At 44.1% G+C, this 19702-nt stretch overlaps 1 protein-coding gene across 1 annotated transcript in view; it reads left to right on the top strand.

Annotated features, from left to right (window-relative positions):
* MORC2 (MORC family CW-type zinc finger 2) overlaps positions 1 to 19702 on the top strand; it is a 42914-nt gene that overhangs the window by 10641 nt on the left and 12571 nt on the right. The window contains exons 8-15 of the mRNA XM_075167118.1: positions 1621 to 1746; positions 7067 to 7146; positions 12173 to 12255; positions 13161 to 13246; positions 16566 to 16706; positions 17247 to 17401; positions 17568 to 17696; positions 19015 to 19120. Coding sequence (XP_075023219.1) covers positions 1621 to 1746; positions 7067 to 7146; positions 12173 to 12255; positions 13161 to 13246; positions 16566 to 16706; positions 17247 to 17401; positions 17568 to 17696; positions 19015 to 19120 — 906 coding nt within the window. The remainder of the gene's footprint in view (positions 1 to 1620; positions 1747 to 7066; positions 7147 to 12172; positions 12256 to 13160; positions 13247 to 16565; positions 16707 to 17246; positions 17402 to 17567; positions 17697 to 19014; positions 19121 to 19702) is intronic.

Consider the following 19702-nt stretch of genomic DNA (forward strand, 5'->3'; position numbering starts at 1 on the left):
GTTTGCAGTTCATGCGTGTAAACGGCCCGCAGGTGTTATGGTTGTGTATTTGGTGTGAATGCCTGTATTAGCTTGTCTCAGCTTAGTCAAAGCAGCAAACTCAATGCCCTTCTTTAGGCACCCTTTAAACAAAGGAGCCCTAAGATATAGGTTTAATTTTCTACACTCATCAAAGGTGTTTTCATCAGAATGACAGCTGGTCATGAGTCTGTGCTGCTCTCAAACTGATGTTCAGTTTTGTGATTAAATGAACCCTGGGAAAATGCGAGGCGCTGCGCAGGTCAGCCTCCATGAGTGAATGGTATGGGTGGGTGAAGGTGGGGCATATCACCACGTATTTCTGGGAGCAGGGGCAGCTCCTGGACTTCCCTGCAGAGGAGGAAGAAGGATGTGCTCACAGGGCAGCTGGAGGAGCAAAGGGAGAGCTGAGTTCAGGGAGAGCAGAGTGTTTGCGGAATTGTTCGCTTGTGGCCTAAAAAGGAAAAACTGAGCCAAATGCTTGATTAAATCCCAGAGCTCCATGGGCACACCTAGCAAGCTTTACCTTTTTTATGAGATTACATGCTTCTTGCCCGAAATGCTTGAATCTGCCGTAGAAATACAGTTTCAAACACTGTAAACGTAGCTATTTCTGTATGTATTAGCTTGATGTTATTGAGTACACAGATGCAGCAGACTCCTTGGGGACCTCCCAGGATCTGATATACTTCTCAGTTTCTTTAATGCCTGCTGGTGAGCTTTCATGATTACCACTGATCACTGGAAGGAGCTTCTTCCTCCGGACCTTGTGATACCATTTCTGTGTGTGATCAGTGCAGTTTCTGTCAGAGCATACTCCTGACTAACCGAAGGGTAAGAGAACGCGCTAGCAAGTGGGGCACATACTTAGTGTTAAATAGTCCAGTATGGACCTTTATTATCCAGGTGTATTCAAAACATCTTTTTCAAGCTACAGTAATATGTGCATCAGTGTGTTGTAACAGTATTTAAAATGTACAGCTCAATAGAAAATCTCTGTAGAAGACAGGTAGAAGAAATTTAAAAGCCTCACTTAATGTAGCTCCCTGGTAATTAAAACAGAAAGGCTTTTTCTTTTACCTAACGTTCTTGCTGAAGGTTGTCTCTTTGGCATGTTTTGAAGTAGATGGCTATGAGCTGAGATGGTAATAGTTACAGTTGCATGACGTGTGAATCCTGCCATAGGTGCTTAAAATACATCAGGGGTAGTGCAGAGCAGCATGGGCAAGTGCTTCTGTTGGTCACTTGGCTCCTGGGTAGCTGTTTATTGGAAAATAAGAATCTTACAAGTTTTGTGCATGGAGAAACTTGTTCATTTGGTCTGGATAGAGGAGGAGGCTCTGTGACAGTAGTATGTCATGGCTCTTCTTAATTGGAGGGAAATGAAGGAGAAAAAACTGTGAAGGAAAGAGGAAGCGGAATGCAGACTGAAAGAGACTCCAAGATGAGCACTCTGACTAAAGAGACAGTGATTACTCAGAGGGTGAATCGATGGAGTCATCTTTGGGCTACATAGACCAGACTGGGAGAATGTCTGCTGGTAGTCCTACAAGGAAATGCTGAACAAACTGCTTAGTCTCTGTAAGCATCCCTCTCTTGCAGAAAGCCTGAGCGCCGTTCCTTCCGTGCCTATGCTGCTGTGCTTTATATTGATCCCAGAATGAGGATCTTCATAAATGGACACAAAGTACAAACCAAACGACTTTCATGCTGCCTGTACAAGCCAAGGTAAGTGTTGGACCCAAAGTCTGCAGATGTGTGGGACCTTTTGGAGTTTCCTTATAGAAGAGGCTTAGCATTTGCTCTTCAGGTGTATCCTGCATAATTCCATATTAAAACCACATAAACAGATCGCAAGAGAATGGGATGTGGTATTGACATCATGGAAAAAGAAGTAGATAGTGGAAAATCTAATGCCTTAGAAAATTGCATGAGTAATTTGTGCAATTTGGGTACCTTTCAGAGCAAACAAAGAAATTAAGATACTGGTTGTTCAAAATGCCATATCCATACAAAACTGTTGGGTAACTGGTTTTTTTTAAGTAGAACAAGGAAATACATATGGTGGGTGTTAGAATTATTACTGAAAAGAAACTGGACTGAGCACTTTGAAAGAGTTGCTTTGAAAATTAACTTTTATATGTAGCTGATCTAGGTTTGAATAGAGATTGGGAAATACCTTTCCCTGTCTTCCTTTTAAATTCCTTTAAACAAAAAATCTGAAAGTGAGCTGAGGTGTGCTGCCAGTTGGCTTAACAGGGACTGGAAAAGGAAAACATGTATTGTAAGTCTGCTTGAGGCAATAGTATTCTTCTGTCCCTGGGAGCACACAGGCTGCATTCTAGATACCTTAACATGATTTGCCTTAATAAAACAGTAGTAATTTTGTAGAGTATTTGCTGATTGTTTTAATATAGCATTTCGGATTGCAGTAGTGTTTCAATAGTTTGGGCCCACTATCAACCCATTGGGTACTTACACTAACGGCAATCCGATGTCACACCACTGATTGCTGCCCTAGAGCCTGGCCAGTTTTCAACTTACAGCATGGGTCTGTCTGTCAAGCTCGTACTTCCTCAGCTTCTTAAATGAAAACGTGTGAAATGGTGTCAGAAACTTGACCGAAGTCAAGGGTTATTACATCCATTGCTCTCCTCTTGTTGACCAAGCCAGTTGTTTCATTGTAGAAGGCAGTCGGTAGGTGCAGCTTGACTTGCCACTGTAAATCCTGATTTGCTGGGTAGAGAATATCTGAGTTTCTGGCTGCTTTTTACCTACATGTGAGTGCCATGTGCTGCTTCCTCTAGTGCCGCAGTCCAACAAAAGTATTATGGAGAGAAAGAAGAGGTGGAGGGCACAGGTTTTTATCTCATCAGAGACCAGCTTCTTGTGAGACTCAAAGACAGGATGCCATTGCTATGGGATGATACTAGCATTGTCATAATATAACATGGACCAGGTCACCGGAGATGTTCATCTGCCTCAGTATCTTGTTTTTCAAGTTGTCGGTAGTCAATGCCTGGGGAGGGGTATGAGAATTTTGTTCTATACCATAAGATTGTTTTCTGTTGAAAAGAGACTGTGTTTTTAGACAGTATAGACAGCAGTTCTTCTGGGTCCCTATCACCAATTCTGTATATGCTTTTCATTGGTTTGGGGGCATAGTTGCAGCTCTAGAAGGGGAAATTCAAATTGTAACTGCTCAGGAATGGTAATTCGTGACCAAGGAATGATATGGCATGGAGGGCAAGAAGGGCCAACCACAGAACGGGTTACACTGGCTGATAAGATAAGAAATGCTGCGGTATTGTCTCATAACAATGGTGTAATGCCAAGTGCTCAAGGGCCAGTCATGGTAAACGGAGCTGGTGCTGGGGGATGAACCCAACGCTGAGCTAAGGTGCCCCACGCTGATGCTCAACAGGATCAGTGCTGATGCAGATGTATCTAACAAATCTGCTTGTGCCGCATCTTTGCAGACTGCTTGTAGATCTGCTTATGGTGATAGGCCAATAAAAATTCCCCAACACTGTAAAGACATTTACATTTAAAATCCTCACTCCTGCAACAGAGTAGTAAAGACTGTGCAGACAAGGCCTTCCTGTAGAGCACAGTGTATATCATCCTGGACGTGGGGAAATTATCGTAGCCTTACCAGGTCTTTCTGGAGAGTGTCCAGACTGCTTCCTTCTGGTCTCAGACTGCTGACACCAGGTTTGGGCTCCAGAAGCTGCGTGGCCATCGGGACGAGCCATCGAAGCCTTCACTGTGGGTTCTGAGAGCCAGCACAGCCCTTGGGGTAGGTGCTTACACTGTGCCTTGGACAGGCTGTGGAAACTCAATCTTTTACCTTCATACACTTGAGCAGAGCTTAGTCTGGGTGGCTCTTTCCCAAGGGAAACCCAGTAAATCAGTCCATTCTGAGAGTGGAGTTACTCTGCTTTTACAGCTATAGGTGAATTTTTTCTTTTTTCTCCCTGAACCTGCTGAAGAGGGTTGTTTATGCCCTGGATTTTCCCTTAGAGTTGGAGCCAGAGCTCTCACATCCCCATTTAGCTACTGAGCTTTGAGTGCTCTGCAGGTTAGTACTACTCCCCTGCACTTGTACAGGGACTCTGGTTTGTATGGGGGCGCACAGGGGAAGCATACCATCGTTAAGGTGTTCCTTTAGAGGACAGCTGATGCGGTAGCGATGCTCAGCCTTTAGCATAGCTGGTTTTTGCAGAGCCTTAGTAGCCTAAGCCAGGTAACTGTTGAGCTCTCCTGGTCCAACAAAGCGTAACAGGCAGTGAAGGTTCTCCTGTCTTACAGCCCAAATAGATGGTGTGCTGCGTGTGGTATGAACTTAAGGGCTCTTTGCTAGTCTTTGGGGAAGTGTCATGATGCCTGAGCCTTAACAGGTGTTAATTTTATTTGTATCCTCCTGATAAAGGCCAGTGAACTACGGTAAGGGAATGCCATTCATCTGTCAGTATGGAGACACCTCTGTCCATCCATATTGTTGGTTTTATAAGAAAGTCTGTTATAAACCAGCCTGGCATGGAAAGGGCAGGTCATTACCTGACGATGAGCTGACAAATGACTCATGATTGCGGTCTTTTTACATACTTCCTGGTGAACTTTGGGCCAGGTGTCTTTCTGTTTGAAGTGATGCTTTCGTGCCTTACATTGGACATTAGCAGGTACAGCCATCAGCTTGTCTCTCTGCCCTCTGGTCTGCTTTCAAGATCTGCTCAGGAGGATTGCCTTCAGGAGTGGTGGCTCCCCTCCTCAGTAAGGCTATAAGTCAGATTGTCTTCATCTCTGAAGGAAAAGCTTGTACAGTGGCTTGTCTGCAGATTAATGTCTTGGTGTTAGAGAACAAAGAATGGAAATCCATTGTGGGCATTAGGGTATTTAAGTGCCTTTACTGAAAATTGAGGTTTTGCAGCCGTTGCACTGTTCTTCGTCAGGAATAACAGCTTGTCTCCTGAACAGGGCACTTGTTTTCCTTTTGTCATCTGCCCTTTCTGGAAGCCGTGTTGTTTCTGTGAGTAGAGGCTTCTCCATACCTTTCTGGAGCCTGTAACGTCCCCGTGGCAGGGGCAGGCTGGTTTTGAGCAGATCCTTCACCAGTGTTTGCAGGTGTGATACCACAGTACCAGCCTCCCTGGGAATGGCTTCTGTCTCCTGAAGGATTGCTTCCATCTGTTCCCTCCTGCAGTAACTGTTTGAACTTGTTTAGCAGTGCAGGCCATACAGATAGAAGCAGCCAGGCCATGTGCAAGGGTGTCCCTTCACGAGGGCGCTCCAAGGCAGTCGTAATGAACGTCTTGAAGCTGGGAGAGTGTGTTTTACTATCACGTCCTGCAGACTTCTTGTCTGTCTGACCTGTTTCCATACATGTTTGCTAGATACGCTGTTCCAGACCACTTGAATAGGGGCTTTCCTTAATGTGACTGAAGTCATTTGGTGTTGGAAAAGAAAGTGAAACAGGAGGGCGGGCATGATGATGCCTCACGGTGCCTATCTGGGATGTCCTGCAATTGCTCGCACTGCATCCTGTTGCAAAGGGGGTACTGTCCGTAAGGTCCCCTTCAGGTACTGCCCTGCCTCACAAGCTGGGCGTGTTGAGATAATTCAGCTTCTTTTTTTTTTTTTTGCCTCAGGAAAGTCAGGTGGGATGTGGATGAGGTAATTTAATTATGCCAACATGTTGAAAGCAGTCTGGTTTTCAGAATGTGTTCTCTCTCTCGGCCCCAGGTGGCTTTAATCACCGTTAAGTAGATTTGAGGAGATGGCGCCACCAAAAACCTGACTCTGCATCTCCTAACATGGTTATTGGGTGATTTCTGGAAGAGTTCCCACCTGCCTGCTTTTTCCCCAGTGAGGATATCCTTATGAATAGCAGAAAATGAGTTTAGTAAATGCAGAAATATCTTTAAGTGGACTGTGCTTGTGGTATGAATTTTCTGGACTTGGGAACAAGGGATTTCTGTTGGTGAGACTATTTCTGACATCGATGTGGACATCCATATGTGCTCGCCCACGGAAACATACCTAAATGAAATTTTTCATCTGTGCAAGGTGGTTTCTCATGGATCCTGATAGATTTTCTGGCATTTGGGGGGATCTTGTCACTCTTTGGGATCTAAACATGTTTCCTCCTACATTAATGAGTTGGTCAATCAAGCCTTATGTCTTTATGTGTTTCCGCCTCTCTCTGTAAAAACAGCATTCCTACTGGCTTTTGCTTTGGCTAAATATTGGAGAGGTTTATTTTTTCATAAAAAGTTGTTTGGGATGGGATTTTCCTCTCGATACATCCAAAACCTTGTGTCTTAGGGCGGTTTGAGTTCCTGCAGGCTCTGATCATCCTTGGTGTCATCTCCTCTTTCCCAGTTACGTGCCTCTGCATGGTGACGCATACTCATGAGCTTCTGCCTCTTATACACGCCTGCCTCTTTCACTCTGCAGTAGTCAGTCAGATTGTGATCTGCATTTGCCATGTTATGATATAGGGAAGGTGAAGCAAGCCACTGCAACTCAAGCACAATTTACAAGGTTGTGAGTCAGATGTGTAGCATACAAAAATGTCCTGAAACTTTAGAGCTGAAACTTGAAGCTCCGTTCAGAGAGTTGCTCTGCCACTTAAAGGCTTTGAGCTAGCCCTGTGTGGAGATGGGCAGTGTTAGAGTGCACCTGTGGACAGCTGTTTGCAGGAGAAATGAAGGGTTATTTATTTGTAATGGGAGGTTTTTGAGAAGCTTTCTGTATATATTCACTCCTCCTTTCTGGATTTCCTCCAAGAATATGGATGTATTTCACCCCCACCAGCTAATGCAGAAGGGGGTATTGTGGTTGCAGCTACTACTAAAGCATCTCTGACTTAAAAAGTTTTTGCCTAACTGCATTCAAAAATGCCCAGTTCCTGATATGTAAACTTCCATCTCCATTTATTGAATCTATTGAGATTGAGATGTGGAGACCTTATTCGTTCATACAGTGATGAAATCTTGGTTTGACCTTACTGCTGAGTTTGCTGATTAATAAGTTTTGATCATCACAGGATGTATAAATATACTTCAAACCGTTTCAAGACCCGTGCAGAGCAAGAGGTGAAGAAAGCAGAGCACATGGCGAGGATAGGTGAGTCTTCGGGGTATGCACACGTCCTGATTTTGCTGTAGCAAAGGAAAGGACTGAAAGAGGCTGCCTTACTGGATATGACCTGAAATTGCTTGTTTCTGTGATCGTTATGGTTGCTCAGGAAATTAATTATTACAGCAACTACAGATGACGCAGACTTACTTCCATGTAATGGAAGGAACATACATTGTTCCCTAAGACCACTTCTTCTGGGGAATACATGTACAGAATAACCCTTGGAGTCGCAGCTGTCTGCCCTTGCTCCATCCGAAGTCTGGTTAAGCTGCTGCCCCGTTACCCTGCAGTTCTGCTCTCACCTTTTGCATATCGTGCTTTTGGTTCTGTTCTCCTGCTCCTTCCCTGTTGAGGCAGTCGTTCAAAAAATATATTTTTGTTCTGTTACTTGATGTAAAATGATTGGTCTGGATGTACAAGGGAGTCCTGGTTTGTTTCTTGGGTTTTTTTTCCCCTTCAAGACATACCTTTTGTCCGTTTAGTCTTCCCTTCCTATTAAGTCCTGTAGTTCTCAGGAGAAACCCAGTTTGACATTGTTGGATATTCAGCATACAGAAATTACATAAGAATATAAATATAGCATATAACTTCATTAAATTTGCCCAAATTTAACATGCAAAGCGGTCTCCCTAACCCCTGATGGGGAAATGCTGTAGTGAAGGAGGAATCTTGGAAGTTGTAAGACATGCTGACCTATACTTTCTGGTAGGTTTCATAAACCAACTTCATACATCACGCAGAGGCATGTATCCTTTCTCCCTGTGTAAGAGCTGCTCTAGGCACATGTGCATGTGTGTGCAGGTCAGATGTGAAAGTGACGGTGCCGCGTTCAGCCTGTGCAGAGTCATTAAGGGCAGCGTGATTTTGACTCTGCCCAAAGCAAAGCAGCAAAATGAAATTGTGTAAATTGCTATGTTCCCTATTCCTCCTTTATGAAGTACAACCTAACAAGATAGACTTGAAACTATGAAGTTCAAGGAGATTTTATCCTGTGCCTCAATCCTCATAGATGAATTTATTCTTCAGATTGAGTCCTTGTCATGGTTTAACCCCAGCCGGTAACTAAACACCACACAGCCTCTCACTCACTCCCCTCACAGTGGGATGGGGGAGAGAATCAGGAGGGTAAAAGTGAGAAAACCCGTGGTTTGACAGTTTAATAGGTAAAGCAGAAGCCACGCACACAAGTAAAGCAAAACAAGGAATTAATTCACTGCTTCCCATCAGCAGGCAGGTGTTCAGCCATCTCCAGGAAAGCAGGGCTCCCTCACACATAACGGTTACTTGGGAAGACAAACGCCATCACTCCGAACGTCCCCCCTTCCTTCTTCCCCCAGCTTTATATACTGAGCATGACGTCATATGGTGTGGAATATCCCTTTGGTCAGTTGGGGTCAGCTGTTCCAGCTGTGTTCCCTCCCAACTTCTTGTGCACCCCCAGCCTCCTCGCTGGTGGGACGGTGTGAGGAGCAGAAAAGGCCTTGACTCTGTGTAAGCCCTGCTCAGCAATAACAAAAACATCCCTGTGTTATCAACACTGTTCTCAGCACAAATCCAAAACATAGCCCCATACTAGCTGCTATGAAGAAAATTAACTCTATCCCAGCCAAAACCAGCACAGTCCTATAGGCAAAGCAGGTGTTCAGCACACACTTGCATTGCCTTCAAGAAGGTGCAAATAGCATGATTTAGAGAGGCTTCTTTCTGGCAGCAGTCCATGAGGCCTTCATGATGTTTAAAAAATGAACTTTAGTGTCATGACACTGAAGAATACTGCCATTCGGTGTCCCAATGCTAAGAACAGATACCATTGGCACGGAAATGTAAATTCATTTTCATCACCAAAGCTAGCCCACTGCCTTTGGTGGTGAAGTGGGAGCTGAGCAAATGGCTTTGAACATGGTAGTGAAAACTCACAGCAGACCTCAGACTGTTTTCTGCAAGATTTGATCATGTGAAGCCTCCAGGACTAAAACATTCTTGTAGCATTAACCTCAGCTTCAATGGCACAGATCTCATTTCTTTGCTTCTAGGAAAATGAATTTAATCTGTAACAACGTAAGTTCTCTTGTTCTGCTGTTGATAGAAGAGATTAATTTCTCATCATCTCGAGCATATGTTTGCTCTTGAGGATGTGCACCACTCTTAGGAGGGATCTTCACGAGGGAATGATTTGCAGTTTTCTCTTTCAAAACTAGGGGTGCGTTGTGAGAAATGGTGGGTCTCAGCTGAGCTAAGCGTTGTTCCAGTATGCTGTGGCTGCCTGCCAGGGATGTATTGGAATACATCATGCTGTAGAACTCTACTGAGTTCTGATGAGTCTCTGGAAATAGCTTATGACCTCGTTGAATCAAAACTTACGATAACTAAAAAATAGCTATAGCGGGGGAAGTGAAAAAAAAAAAAGGAAAAAAAACCAGATAGGCAGATGTGACTGTTGGTGACATGGCTTTGGCATATCCAAAAAGAGCCACGGCTCAGGGGTGAAGACATACGTATATTTAAGATGAGGAAAAGCCACTCTTCATTCTCTAGGAACTGACTTCCTGCCTCATGTGATAAGCTGTAGCATCCAGATCCTTAAGTGGGCGGATGGACCCAGGAAAAAAGTACCATTCCTTGGCACAGTAGCTGTGAAAGACAATTAGCTGCTTTCTGTGTGTGTCTGAACCAAGACTGAATACTGCACCAAGGCATCTTGGTATTGCCATTGCCTAGTTTCAAGAAATTCTCTTACAAAGTTTGAAAAGCAAACAACAGAAAAAGTGAGGAGTTACATGGGTGTCCAATACCGAAAGTCTATGTTCTATGCTATGTTCTGCACTGAATATTAGTCCGCAGTATTTTAGTGTGGCCAGTGACTTGCTTGGCAGTACCATGGGTATGCCATGCCTGTTGTCCCCTGGGAGGACGTGAATGCAGATTCTAGCTGCTGCAGATCGTCATGCCGCTTAGGGCATGCATTTTTGCCCATTAGGGCCTCTACCATCAGACTCATAACTGAATCATTCCCTGTCAGCTATGCCTTCTCAGTTGTCATTGTGTTAGTGGAACAGGTTTGACCTGTGCCCTTATGGGTCACCGCTGTGTTCTTCCCTCTAGACACAGTTGCATTTAGCCCACCAGCTTCTACCGTACAAGCTTTGATTTAAATGGACCAAGTGTTTTAACCAAACTTTCACGTTTAGCCAAGCTGTCTCTTGATGAAGAAGACGGTTGCACAGTGCAGTTCTGCTGTGACTTGCTTGGTAAGCTGCTGTGAACCTCAGAGCATGCTTCTGTGGGAACTAGTGGAACAAAACTCAAATGTAACACTGCATAGAAAGGAAAGGTGATTTTTATTGTAATAGTCTAAGTAAGTTGACTGTGCCCATTTGCATTCCTGTACCTGCACACACCAAAAACGTGCATTTCCACAAGTCATGCTGACCATGGCATGGAGGATGGTGGATACCGATTACCAAACACTGGCTACAGCATCTGGATTCCTTCTGGCTGGCAACTGAGTGCTGCTTTTTGGAGAGGTGCTGGTAATCTCTAGGAGCCAGTTGCTATCCTGTCATTTTCTTTCTTACATCATCCTCCGTAATTCTTAGGCAAGGTCGCTCCTCCCCTGTTGTGTTTCCTTGTTTTGGATGTCTCACAGCTGTAGTTTGCCTCCTTGTTGGGAGAGCAGGGAAGGAGATGGCTCGTAGGGTGTGCTGCAACTGCACTGCTGTCCTCCTGCTACAGGGGTGCAGGCCTGCTGCTCGCCTTGGTGTAAGCCACACCATCCCTCAGTGCGTACCGGTTGTATTTCCAAATTGTGTCTGTGCCTGTCAGCACATGCCACTCTTCTAACCCATGCTTTATCGTTTCTTCTAGTCATCTTGCACGTAAACATTTCCATTCATACTTTATTTATACTAGTCTATTTCTGTTAGAAATCTCTACAGTTCATGAAGGCTGCATCCTCTTTCAGAAATTTCCGTGCTCGGAAGCGAGCATGGGGAGCATTGTGGCAAGGTCAGTACTGCATCCATGGCACACGTGCCCGAGTCGGGTGCTTGCAGGTGGCAGCTGCAGCTCTGACTTTCCCCGCCCCAGCAGGGCATTACTTGCCAGTCCATGTTTATCCCCATGGACCTCATAGCCTGTGGGACGGAGGAAGATTACTCAACTAATTCTTTTACAGCTGTGAGCAGAACAGGCTTCTGACCTGAAAGGGAACGTGAGAGGGTTGTAGCCAATGTGCTTTTGGATGGAGAGCATGCAGATGCAAGGTACATGGTGCTAATTTACCAAAGCACCTTGTGTCTCAATTTTAGGAAGGGATCTCCTTGCTGAAAATAAAATTTATTGAATGAATCTTAAGCAATACGAGGGTGATGTATACCTATTGCCAGGCAGTCTTGTTGGTAGTCTGGGAGAGAAGCGAAAAGGGGAGTTTCTTTTAAATGGTAAACTTTGTGGATGCAAAGATCAGGTGTAGTGGTAGGTTTTCAGAACACTGTGCCATATTTTGTGTGTAGCACAGATTTGTCTTTTTCCAGGCAAAATTTAGCAATTATCAAAGATAAAAGCATTTTTGAGAGTAGTCCTTTCCTTTCATCTCTGCAAGAAAATTACGTCTTTGTAACTCCTTTTCAAGCCTGAACTCAGTCTTCTTTTTGTGAGAGCCTTTCTCTGCCTTCATGCTTCCGGGCAGAGCAGGCAGGGCCACTTGCATCCTTACTCTTTCCAGTTCCTCGCTAACTTCCTCATGGATCCTTCCTTTAAGCATGCTTTTGCAGAGTTTAGCCCTGCTATTATGCCAGTGTTGACTGCGACCTCTGAGCAAGTTTAAGATGGCATGTCAGTGGTGCCCTCTCATATGTAAGATTTTATTTTGTACCTTTTTGTGTTACCTTTGTACCCTTGTACATGTCAGTCCAGCAAAGGCTCTCTGGAAGTCGGTCTCCTCAAGTGAATGCCTTGTGATATGCTGTCTGTACTGAAGGGTTGACATCATCTTTTTCCCTGTGTGTTTCAGCGGAGGAGAAGGCTCGTGAGGCGGAGAGTAAAGCCCGCGCCCTTGAGCTGCGCCTAGGAGGGGATCTCACGCGGGAGTCTAGGGTGAGCCTTATGCTTTGGCAGCGTGTCACGTTTTAGGCACTGAGGGACGGTTCAGAGTGGTGGCTTTGGAGCAGCGCTGGCTGGTCAGCACCCAGTGGTAGCATCCGGTTTGTAGGTTAAGCAGGTGGTGACTTCAGTCGGCGGTGAGTTGCCAGAGCATTCAGGCAGCTCTGTGGTCTCATCACTGCTGGACGTGCTTCAACATCTACATGTGGCTTCCAGCCCAAGTGGGAACCGTGCTGACGTTTCCCTGCCTACAACCTCCAATATATTCTGAGTGGGAAGGCAACCCCCAGCCCCCAGGCACTTTGTTTGATGTCAGCCTCTGCAGAAGAGGCCAGGGAAACGTGAAGTATTTGAACAGAAGTAAAATTGGGTGCTTTTTGGCTGTTCCCCCTCACTGCCTGTGCAGCCGGCTCTGAAGCATTTGGGCAGGGGCTTTTGGAGAGGGGCTGTTTGCTTCCTCCCAGTGGGGCTGTGGCTCTTGATGGGAGCAAGGCTGAGACCCAGCCCACCGCTGAGTAGGAGGGCTCGTGGGGATGCCAGATGGGTCAGCAAGTGACAGCAGCTTAAAATCACTGTACTTCCTATTGGCATCTAATGGAAACAACAGTATCCAAGTACCCTGGCTGTTTCCCTGTGCCTCCATTACCCTCTGGTTTCAGATGCCTTAGACTAGTTACATTTAGACATTTTCTTCCAAGCAACTGTGTAGCTGCTTAAACAACGCAGCCGCAAATGCTGCCCTAAATGAAAAGGCATGCTGCTTGTCACCCTCCACCATTCGTGGATTCTTTACATTTAAAATATTTCTGAGATCTTCCTGAAGGGGGCAAAAATCATAGAAGTGAGTTAATTTAATGAATTTCACAGTAGCAGTTTTGCTGTGCGATGCCTGTTTGCAGGTGACGCTACGTCAAGTCCAAAACTCTGCAATAACCATGCGCCGGGAGGCTGATGTCAAGAGAAAGATCAAGGATGCAAAGCAGCGGTGAGTGCGAGGTGGTTCAAAGCTCTGTTTTTCCCAGGCTGTTCACTCCACGTGCTCAGATGTCTCTCCTATTTTGCTTGTGTGGTGGAGGGAGCAGTTCAGCTCAAAGATTAAATATCTGCGGGCATCCTGTATGCCCTGGCTGTTAAACCAAGGGGATTGAGTTTGCTATTCTGGTGGGTTCTGCTATTCCCGTCTTACTTGCTGAAAGACATCTTTGGATTTGGCTTGTTTTCTGTAGATGTCTACCTGGTTTTCACGTCAGCTTTTTTTACTCTTTTGCTTTTTCATCTGCAGGTAAGATTCAGGGAGGCAAACAAATGTTAGCAAGTTACAGTGAAATGGCTTTTAGACTTGTAGAGATGTTTTCTAAAAACTAGCTGAGTTCTGTTATAGTCAGTGCTATGAAATCCCAAGACACCGTTCTAACTTGGCTCTGGTTGCAATTAACTTCGCTATCAGTGTACTCACAGGAATATTTCACTCTTTGTGTATAGTTTTTTTGCAAATTTGTCATATGCATTTCACAAATGAAGTCGTAAACAGAAACAAATGCTCTTAGAACAAATGCTGAGCCTGAGAAAGTTAGGGATTTGTATATACCAAGTCTCCGTTCCCACCTAGTTGTTTTGCATGCTAGTTTACATGGCTGCTTAGGTCAGAACTATCCCAGACTTGTTGCCAGAGATATATCTAATGCATCTTAAGATGCTAAAAATAAATAAATAAATAAATACAGCTTTAATTTAAAAGTGCTAGAGCTGTGATCTGAAGAATGCAGAAACTTTTGGGAGAAGCTGTTTTCTTCAGCTTCCATGTACTTTTCCATGTACAGCTTGCCTTTTAATTCTTGGTTTAGATGACGTTAGTGCACAAAGTAAAATTTTGTGAATGGTCTTCTGGCCTTCCTGTCAATGGGCAAAATACTTTTTCCTTTTAAAAAGCTGAACAAGAACTTGGACAATACAAGTTTGTTTGAAAATAGCTTCTCTATGCCCTTTATTGACTAGTTGGAAATGAGAGATTCCAAGTTTTCTTCAGCGGTTCTTTCTGTTTAAATCTAAGAAGGTTTGTAGGCCACAAAATGAAAACCAGCTGGTTAGGAAGAATACCCCAATTGTAGATACCTCAAAAGGTTATCTCTAGTCAGGTTTCAAGTATGTGATGATGAGGAAAATAGATGTATGTGACAGCCAACCAACAGCAGAGGAAAAGGCCTTTTGTCCAGATTTCTGTACAGACTCGGCCATGTGTGCTCCCGGGCGAGAGCTGCCGGGTGCTCAGCCAGCTCTGGGCAGGCATATGACTTTCCCTGTGTCCCTGCATTCATCACTGGTGATCAGAGACAGTTCAGAGGGTCAGGCTTTTCCATAATCTTGTATTTTATCCAGAAAACAGAAGAAATTCCTGAAAAATGTGTATGATAGGAAACCTTCTGTACGAAACAATTTCTGTAGCCTCTCAGAAAACTCTTGAGTTACAGAGAATGTCCTAGAACAGTTTTCTGCTGTTTCTCTGGTGCTGGGTGCATCAATGAAAGAAATGCTTTCTGGTTTCCAAAGCCTGTGTAAGGTCAGGTTATAAATCCAGTGGACAGGACAGATACTAAGGTCCTAGTAATAAAATCCTGGGCTTTTGGCCCACCACTTAATTTTTCATGGTTTGGATGATAATTTGACTTCCTGTCCTCTCTGATAAAAATGAGGAGATGCCCTTCCTATTTTGTAGGTGAGTGCACGTTGTTACTTGAAATTTAAGGCTCTATGTCCTTTTCCAAAAGTTAGAAAAAGAAAATTAATCCCTGAGATGGGTGTTTTGCCACACCTACTCATGCTCTCAAATCACAGTTGTCCACCTGGATGAGCTGAGACCAAAAGGATAATGTTCTAGCCCAGCTTCTATGTTGGCAGTGTTCTAAACACCTCTTGGCAAAGGTTTAGGTTTAAAATTACTGAAAGCTGCTATTCCAGGTGTTTTCCTAGTAACTTATTTTAGAGTCATCTGTTTTAAAGGAACGTGTGTTACAAGGTACCTATACATCTGTGTGAGGAAGAGGATGGCTTTAAACAGAAAGTTAACATGAAATGAGTCTATATCAGGGATTTATTTTGAGATGCTTGACCGTTAAGGCACACCTACATCTTATATCTGCAGATTATTATTGTGCAGTGCTCATGCAGGCACAGCTCAGGTTCTTTTAATATCTGATATTAGCAGACAGTCAACGGATCATTTTAAATTCCACTATCTTCAACTTAAGGAGAAGTCAAATTCCTGATTGGGATAAAGCACACAAATGCTAAGAATTTGATGGGATGGGGGTGGGAAATAAAGGAGGTCAAAAATGAGAGGGGTGGGTAGGACAGTGGTATAGACTATGCCTTGCAATAGTTAAAAGTTTAGACCTCACATTTGATGATACCTTCAGCCTGAAACCGAGGATCCTCATTATGAAAAATCCTCAGCATAGATTTCATGGAAGCTGTGGAACCTACTTAATTTAGTCTGTTAAAGACCAGTAGTTCTGTTTGTGAGACACGGGGATTTTGTTTGATTTATAACAAAAAGAGATCTAAATCTCTTGAGGCTTTCTGCATCGCAGGGGATACAATTCCTGCTAATCAAAGATTCAGATTCAGAAATCCGTATGTGCTCACAAACATATGTGAGGCCAACTTTTGTTCACGTCATTTGCTGCACAGATAAGTAGAAATCATGCAAATAGCTATCCTGTCCTTTCCAGAAAAAAAGCTGTGCTTGGGCTGTGTGTTGTATTTTCCAACTTTCAAACTTAGAGTAATAGCATTGTAAAACTTGTAATTATGAGAACTTTCCCAGAATCTGGATATCAAGACTGTAGCTTTGTATCAAAATCTTAATTTCCATGCTTTGTCTAGCATAGGGATCTACATCTGGAAAATACAAACCAAAATAGCATTGGAGAGGACCAGTCTGTGCCTAACAGTACTTTCATAAAACTAGTTAACGGCGATGTTTTTGAACAGGCAGATCTGAAATAAAATCCAGAAACCATTTGTGAAGGAGAAGACATATCCAAATGAATAACTAAATTATCTGAACAGATACTGACCAGCCTAAGTTGGTGTCTGTATTGCAAAGTTTTTGTATTTTGTTCATGTTTAGTTGTAATGCCCATTCGACAAATGCTTTGTTTTTTTTAGAAGTAGCAGACTCCACGACAGGTGTTAGTAAACCCATAATGCCCAAAGGTGCTGGATATCCATATCCTCTGTCTAATGACAGCAAATCATTAGTTTTATTTTCAACATCTCTGAGGCTCTGTTTCATTCTCTTACAGGGCGCTGAAGGAACCCAAAGAACTGAATTTTATCTTTGGTGTGAATATTGAGCAACGTGAATTGGATGGCATGTTCATTTATAACTGCAGTCGACTAATAAAGATGTATGAGAAGGTGGGCCCGCAGCTGGAGGGTGGCATGTGAGTTCCTGGAGATTCTTCAGCCATCTTTTTGCTTAAGCGTGGCATGTTCCTACATATAACTTAGGCTGTGCAAAGTAAATTTGTTCTGCATTAATCATTCTTCACGAGCATGAGGCTTACTCGTTTTGTCAGCCTTTAATTTGGATTCTGACAAATAAATTATATTTATGCCCAATATTTTCCTGGTTTCTTGATAGGGAGTTCTCTACACAAATTTTGGTAATACCTGCGGCAGTATGAGGCTTTTGTGCTCGGTGCTGGCATTTGGGGCTGATGAATACTGGTAGCAATACTGCCTCATCCTAGGGACAGGGAGAATAGGTCTTGAAAGCAAATACAAATATTTGAGCCCACCTTACTTTTTGCATGCCAGCTCGAGTCTGATTTAGAAAGCTGATAAATTAAAGCCAGTACTGCTGCAGGAATGGGTGAGTGGGTGAGTGTGTGTGTGTGTGTAACCTGCTATTTTCAATATCGTTTCTCTGAACAATGACCTGGTAGTTTAATGATCTTTGTGACTGTGTGTCCCTCTTCCAGGGCATGTGGTGGAGTGGTAGGGGTGGTGGATGTGCCCTATTTGGTTCTGGAGCCAACCCATAATAAACAAGACTTCGCTGATGCCAAAGAGTATCGACACTTGCTGAAGGCCATGGGAGAGCATTTGGCTCAGTATTGGAAGGATGTTGCTATAGGTAATGAAGCTTCACAATTACCAGGGGCTGGAAGGGGAAGCTTTGGTGGCTGGAAGGGGAAGCTTTGGTGGCTGGAAGGCAGTTAAGGGGGAGGGCAGCCAAGAGTGCAAGTGGTGATTTTTGTGATAATGGCTCCATACTGAGTGGGGCCTTGTTTGTTTTCCAGCCCAGAGAGGTATCATCAAGTTCTGGGATGAATTTGGTTATTTGTCAGCAAACTGGAACCAGCCTCCATCTAGTGAACTGCGCTACAAACGCCGGAGAGCCATGGAGATCCCTACCACGATTCAGTGCGGTGCGTCCGACCAGGCTGCAATTAGGAGGCTGGTCCTCCCTGGGGAAGTGGGGAAGTACTCCTGGCTGCAGTTGTGGGCAGCTAAATGGGTAGGAGATTTGACATGAGCTTCGCTATCATTATCCCCTTGTAGGGCATATCTCCTTCTGTGAGTTGCCTTTGTCTGCACTTGATGGTACACTTAGACATCTTGGCATAAGGTTCCTTTCCTGCACAGTTTACTAACCGTGATGTTCTTCAGGTACCCTTACAGAACGGGGCAGGTGTGGCCAGTAACAATGTTGAGAATGGGCTTAGAAATGTCATTTGAACTGGAACTGGCCAAAGCCACCCATCCCAACACTAGAATAAAATCTGAAACTTCCCCATAGGCAATGGAAAGTGGCCAAGTAATTTGTATTCTGATGCATTGGCTGGTAGGTACTAGGTCTGAGCACAGAAGGGAACCATTTACAGTCAACTTTCAAATTTAATGCAAGTTCTCTTCGTGCACCTCTAAACAGGTCTGGCTAAGCCCTTACTGGTAAGGGAGATCTCAAGACAATCACTTTGTTTCTTAGTAGAGGGACACCAAACTCGCTCGACCTCATTTTCCCCACAGGACTTGGGGATGAGGGTGTAGCAAGGAATGTGAGGCCAGTCTTGTGGAATTATTTTGTTAGGCTCTCCTGCCTTGACGGTTTTCTTAGTCCTTTCCAAGTTCCTCCCAAAGAGGAGGGGCTTTCCTGTCATTCTTCTTGTCCTCTGCTGTTGACATCCTTCCAGAGCCTGATTTAAGAACATTTGCATTTTCTTGGCAAAACTTGATTTTTTTTAAGCTGTTGATTTCCTGGTAGGCCAGCAATGCTCTGAAAGCCAAATCTGTCTTCCTGGTTCATCTAAAATTTATTAGATTATTATAATTTTTTTTTTTTAGTGGATAAATCTCTGACTTGTTTTGTGTTGATATCAGTAAGAGACAGCCTGACTTCTCAGATAAGCAGTGATTTCAGGACTGGCTGTTCAGTATGTGCTGTCATTACAGCAGTGTATGTGACGTCCTCTAGTATTGGTTGATGCCAGACTTCATCAGATTCTTGTTATGGATGCCTTGTACAAGATTTGAGGTCTTCCTCCAAGCATTTTGTGAGCAGGAAGCAATAATTGACTCAGTATATCCTGTGGCTGTCTCACTTTGTTTTATTGTGGCCATTAGTCTTACTGTCATTGAATATACTTTAGAAATTGTTTTGGTCCTTGGGTATTAAATGGGTTTGGAAAAAAATGATTTTGTGGCTCAGGCTGTATATTTCTGACTTGCAAATTGTTTGTCTAACAGATGTATGTCTGAAATGGCGGACTCTCCCATTCCAGCTGAGTTCAGTGGAGAAGAATTACCCTGATAGCTGGGTATGCTCTATGAATCCTGATCCTGAACAAGACAGGTAAGAATCAGTTAATATAAAGGCTTTTCTGCAGCGTGCATTATCTGCACGTGGTTTTTGTTTTTTTTTCCTGGTCGTCTATTCTTTGAGAACAATTGGAGGGATAGGCAGTAATTCTGTACCTTTAAGCTGTGGTCACAGTTTGTAAAAAAGTAGTGATGACGTATGTATTTGGAGCCGACACGTTGGTGGCATTTGTGCAATATACAAATTGCAGAGTGCACCCTTAGCAAGTTTGTAGATGATACCAAACTGGGAGGAGTGGCTGATAGGCCAGAGGGTCGTGCATCTATCCAGAGGGACCTGGACAGGCTGGAGAAATGGGCCAACAGGAACCTCATGAGGTTCAACCAGGAGAAGCGCAAAGTCCTGCCCCTGGGGAGGAACAACCCCAGGCACCAGTATATGCTGTTCAGCCTGGAAGGCTCAAGGGGATCTCATCAGCGTATGATGTATCTCATCAATGTACCTGAAGGCAGGCTGCAAAGAGGACGGAGCCTGGCTCTTCTCGGTGGTGCCCAGTGGCAGGACCAGAGGCAATGGGCACAAACTGGAACACAGGAGGTTCCCTCTGAACATCAG

The sequence above is a fragment of the Calonectris borealis genome, chromosome 18, assembly GCF_964195595.1.
Source record: "Calonectris borealis chromosome 18, bCalBor7.hap1.2, whole genome shotgun sequence".
Lineage (NCBI taxonomy): Eukaryota > Metazoa > Chordata > Aves > Procellariiformes > Procellariidae > Calonectris > Calonectris borealis.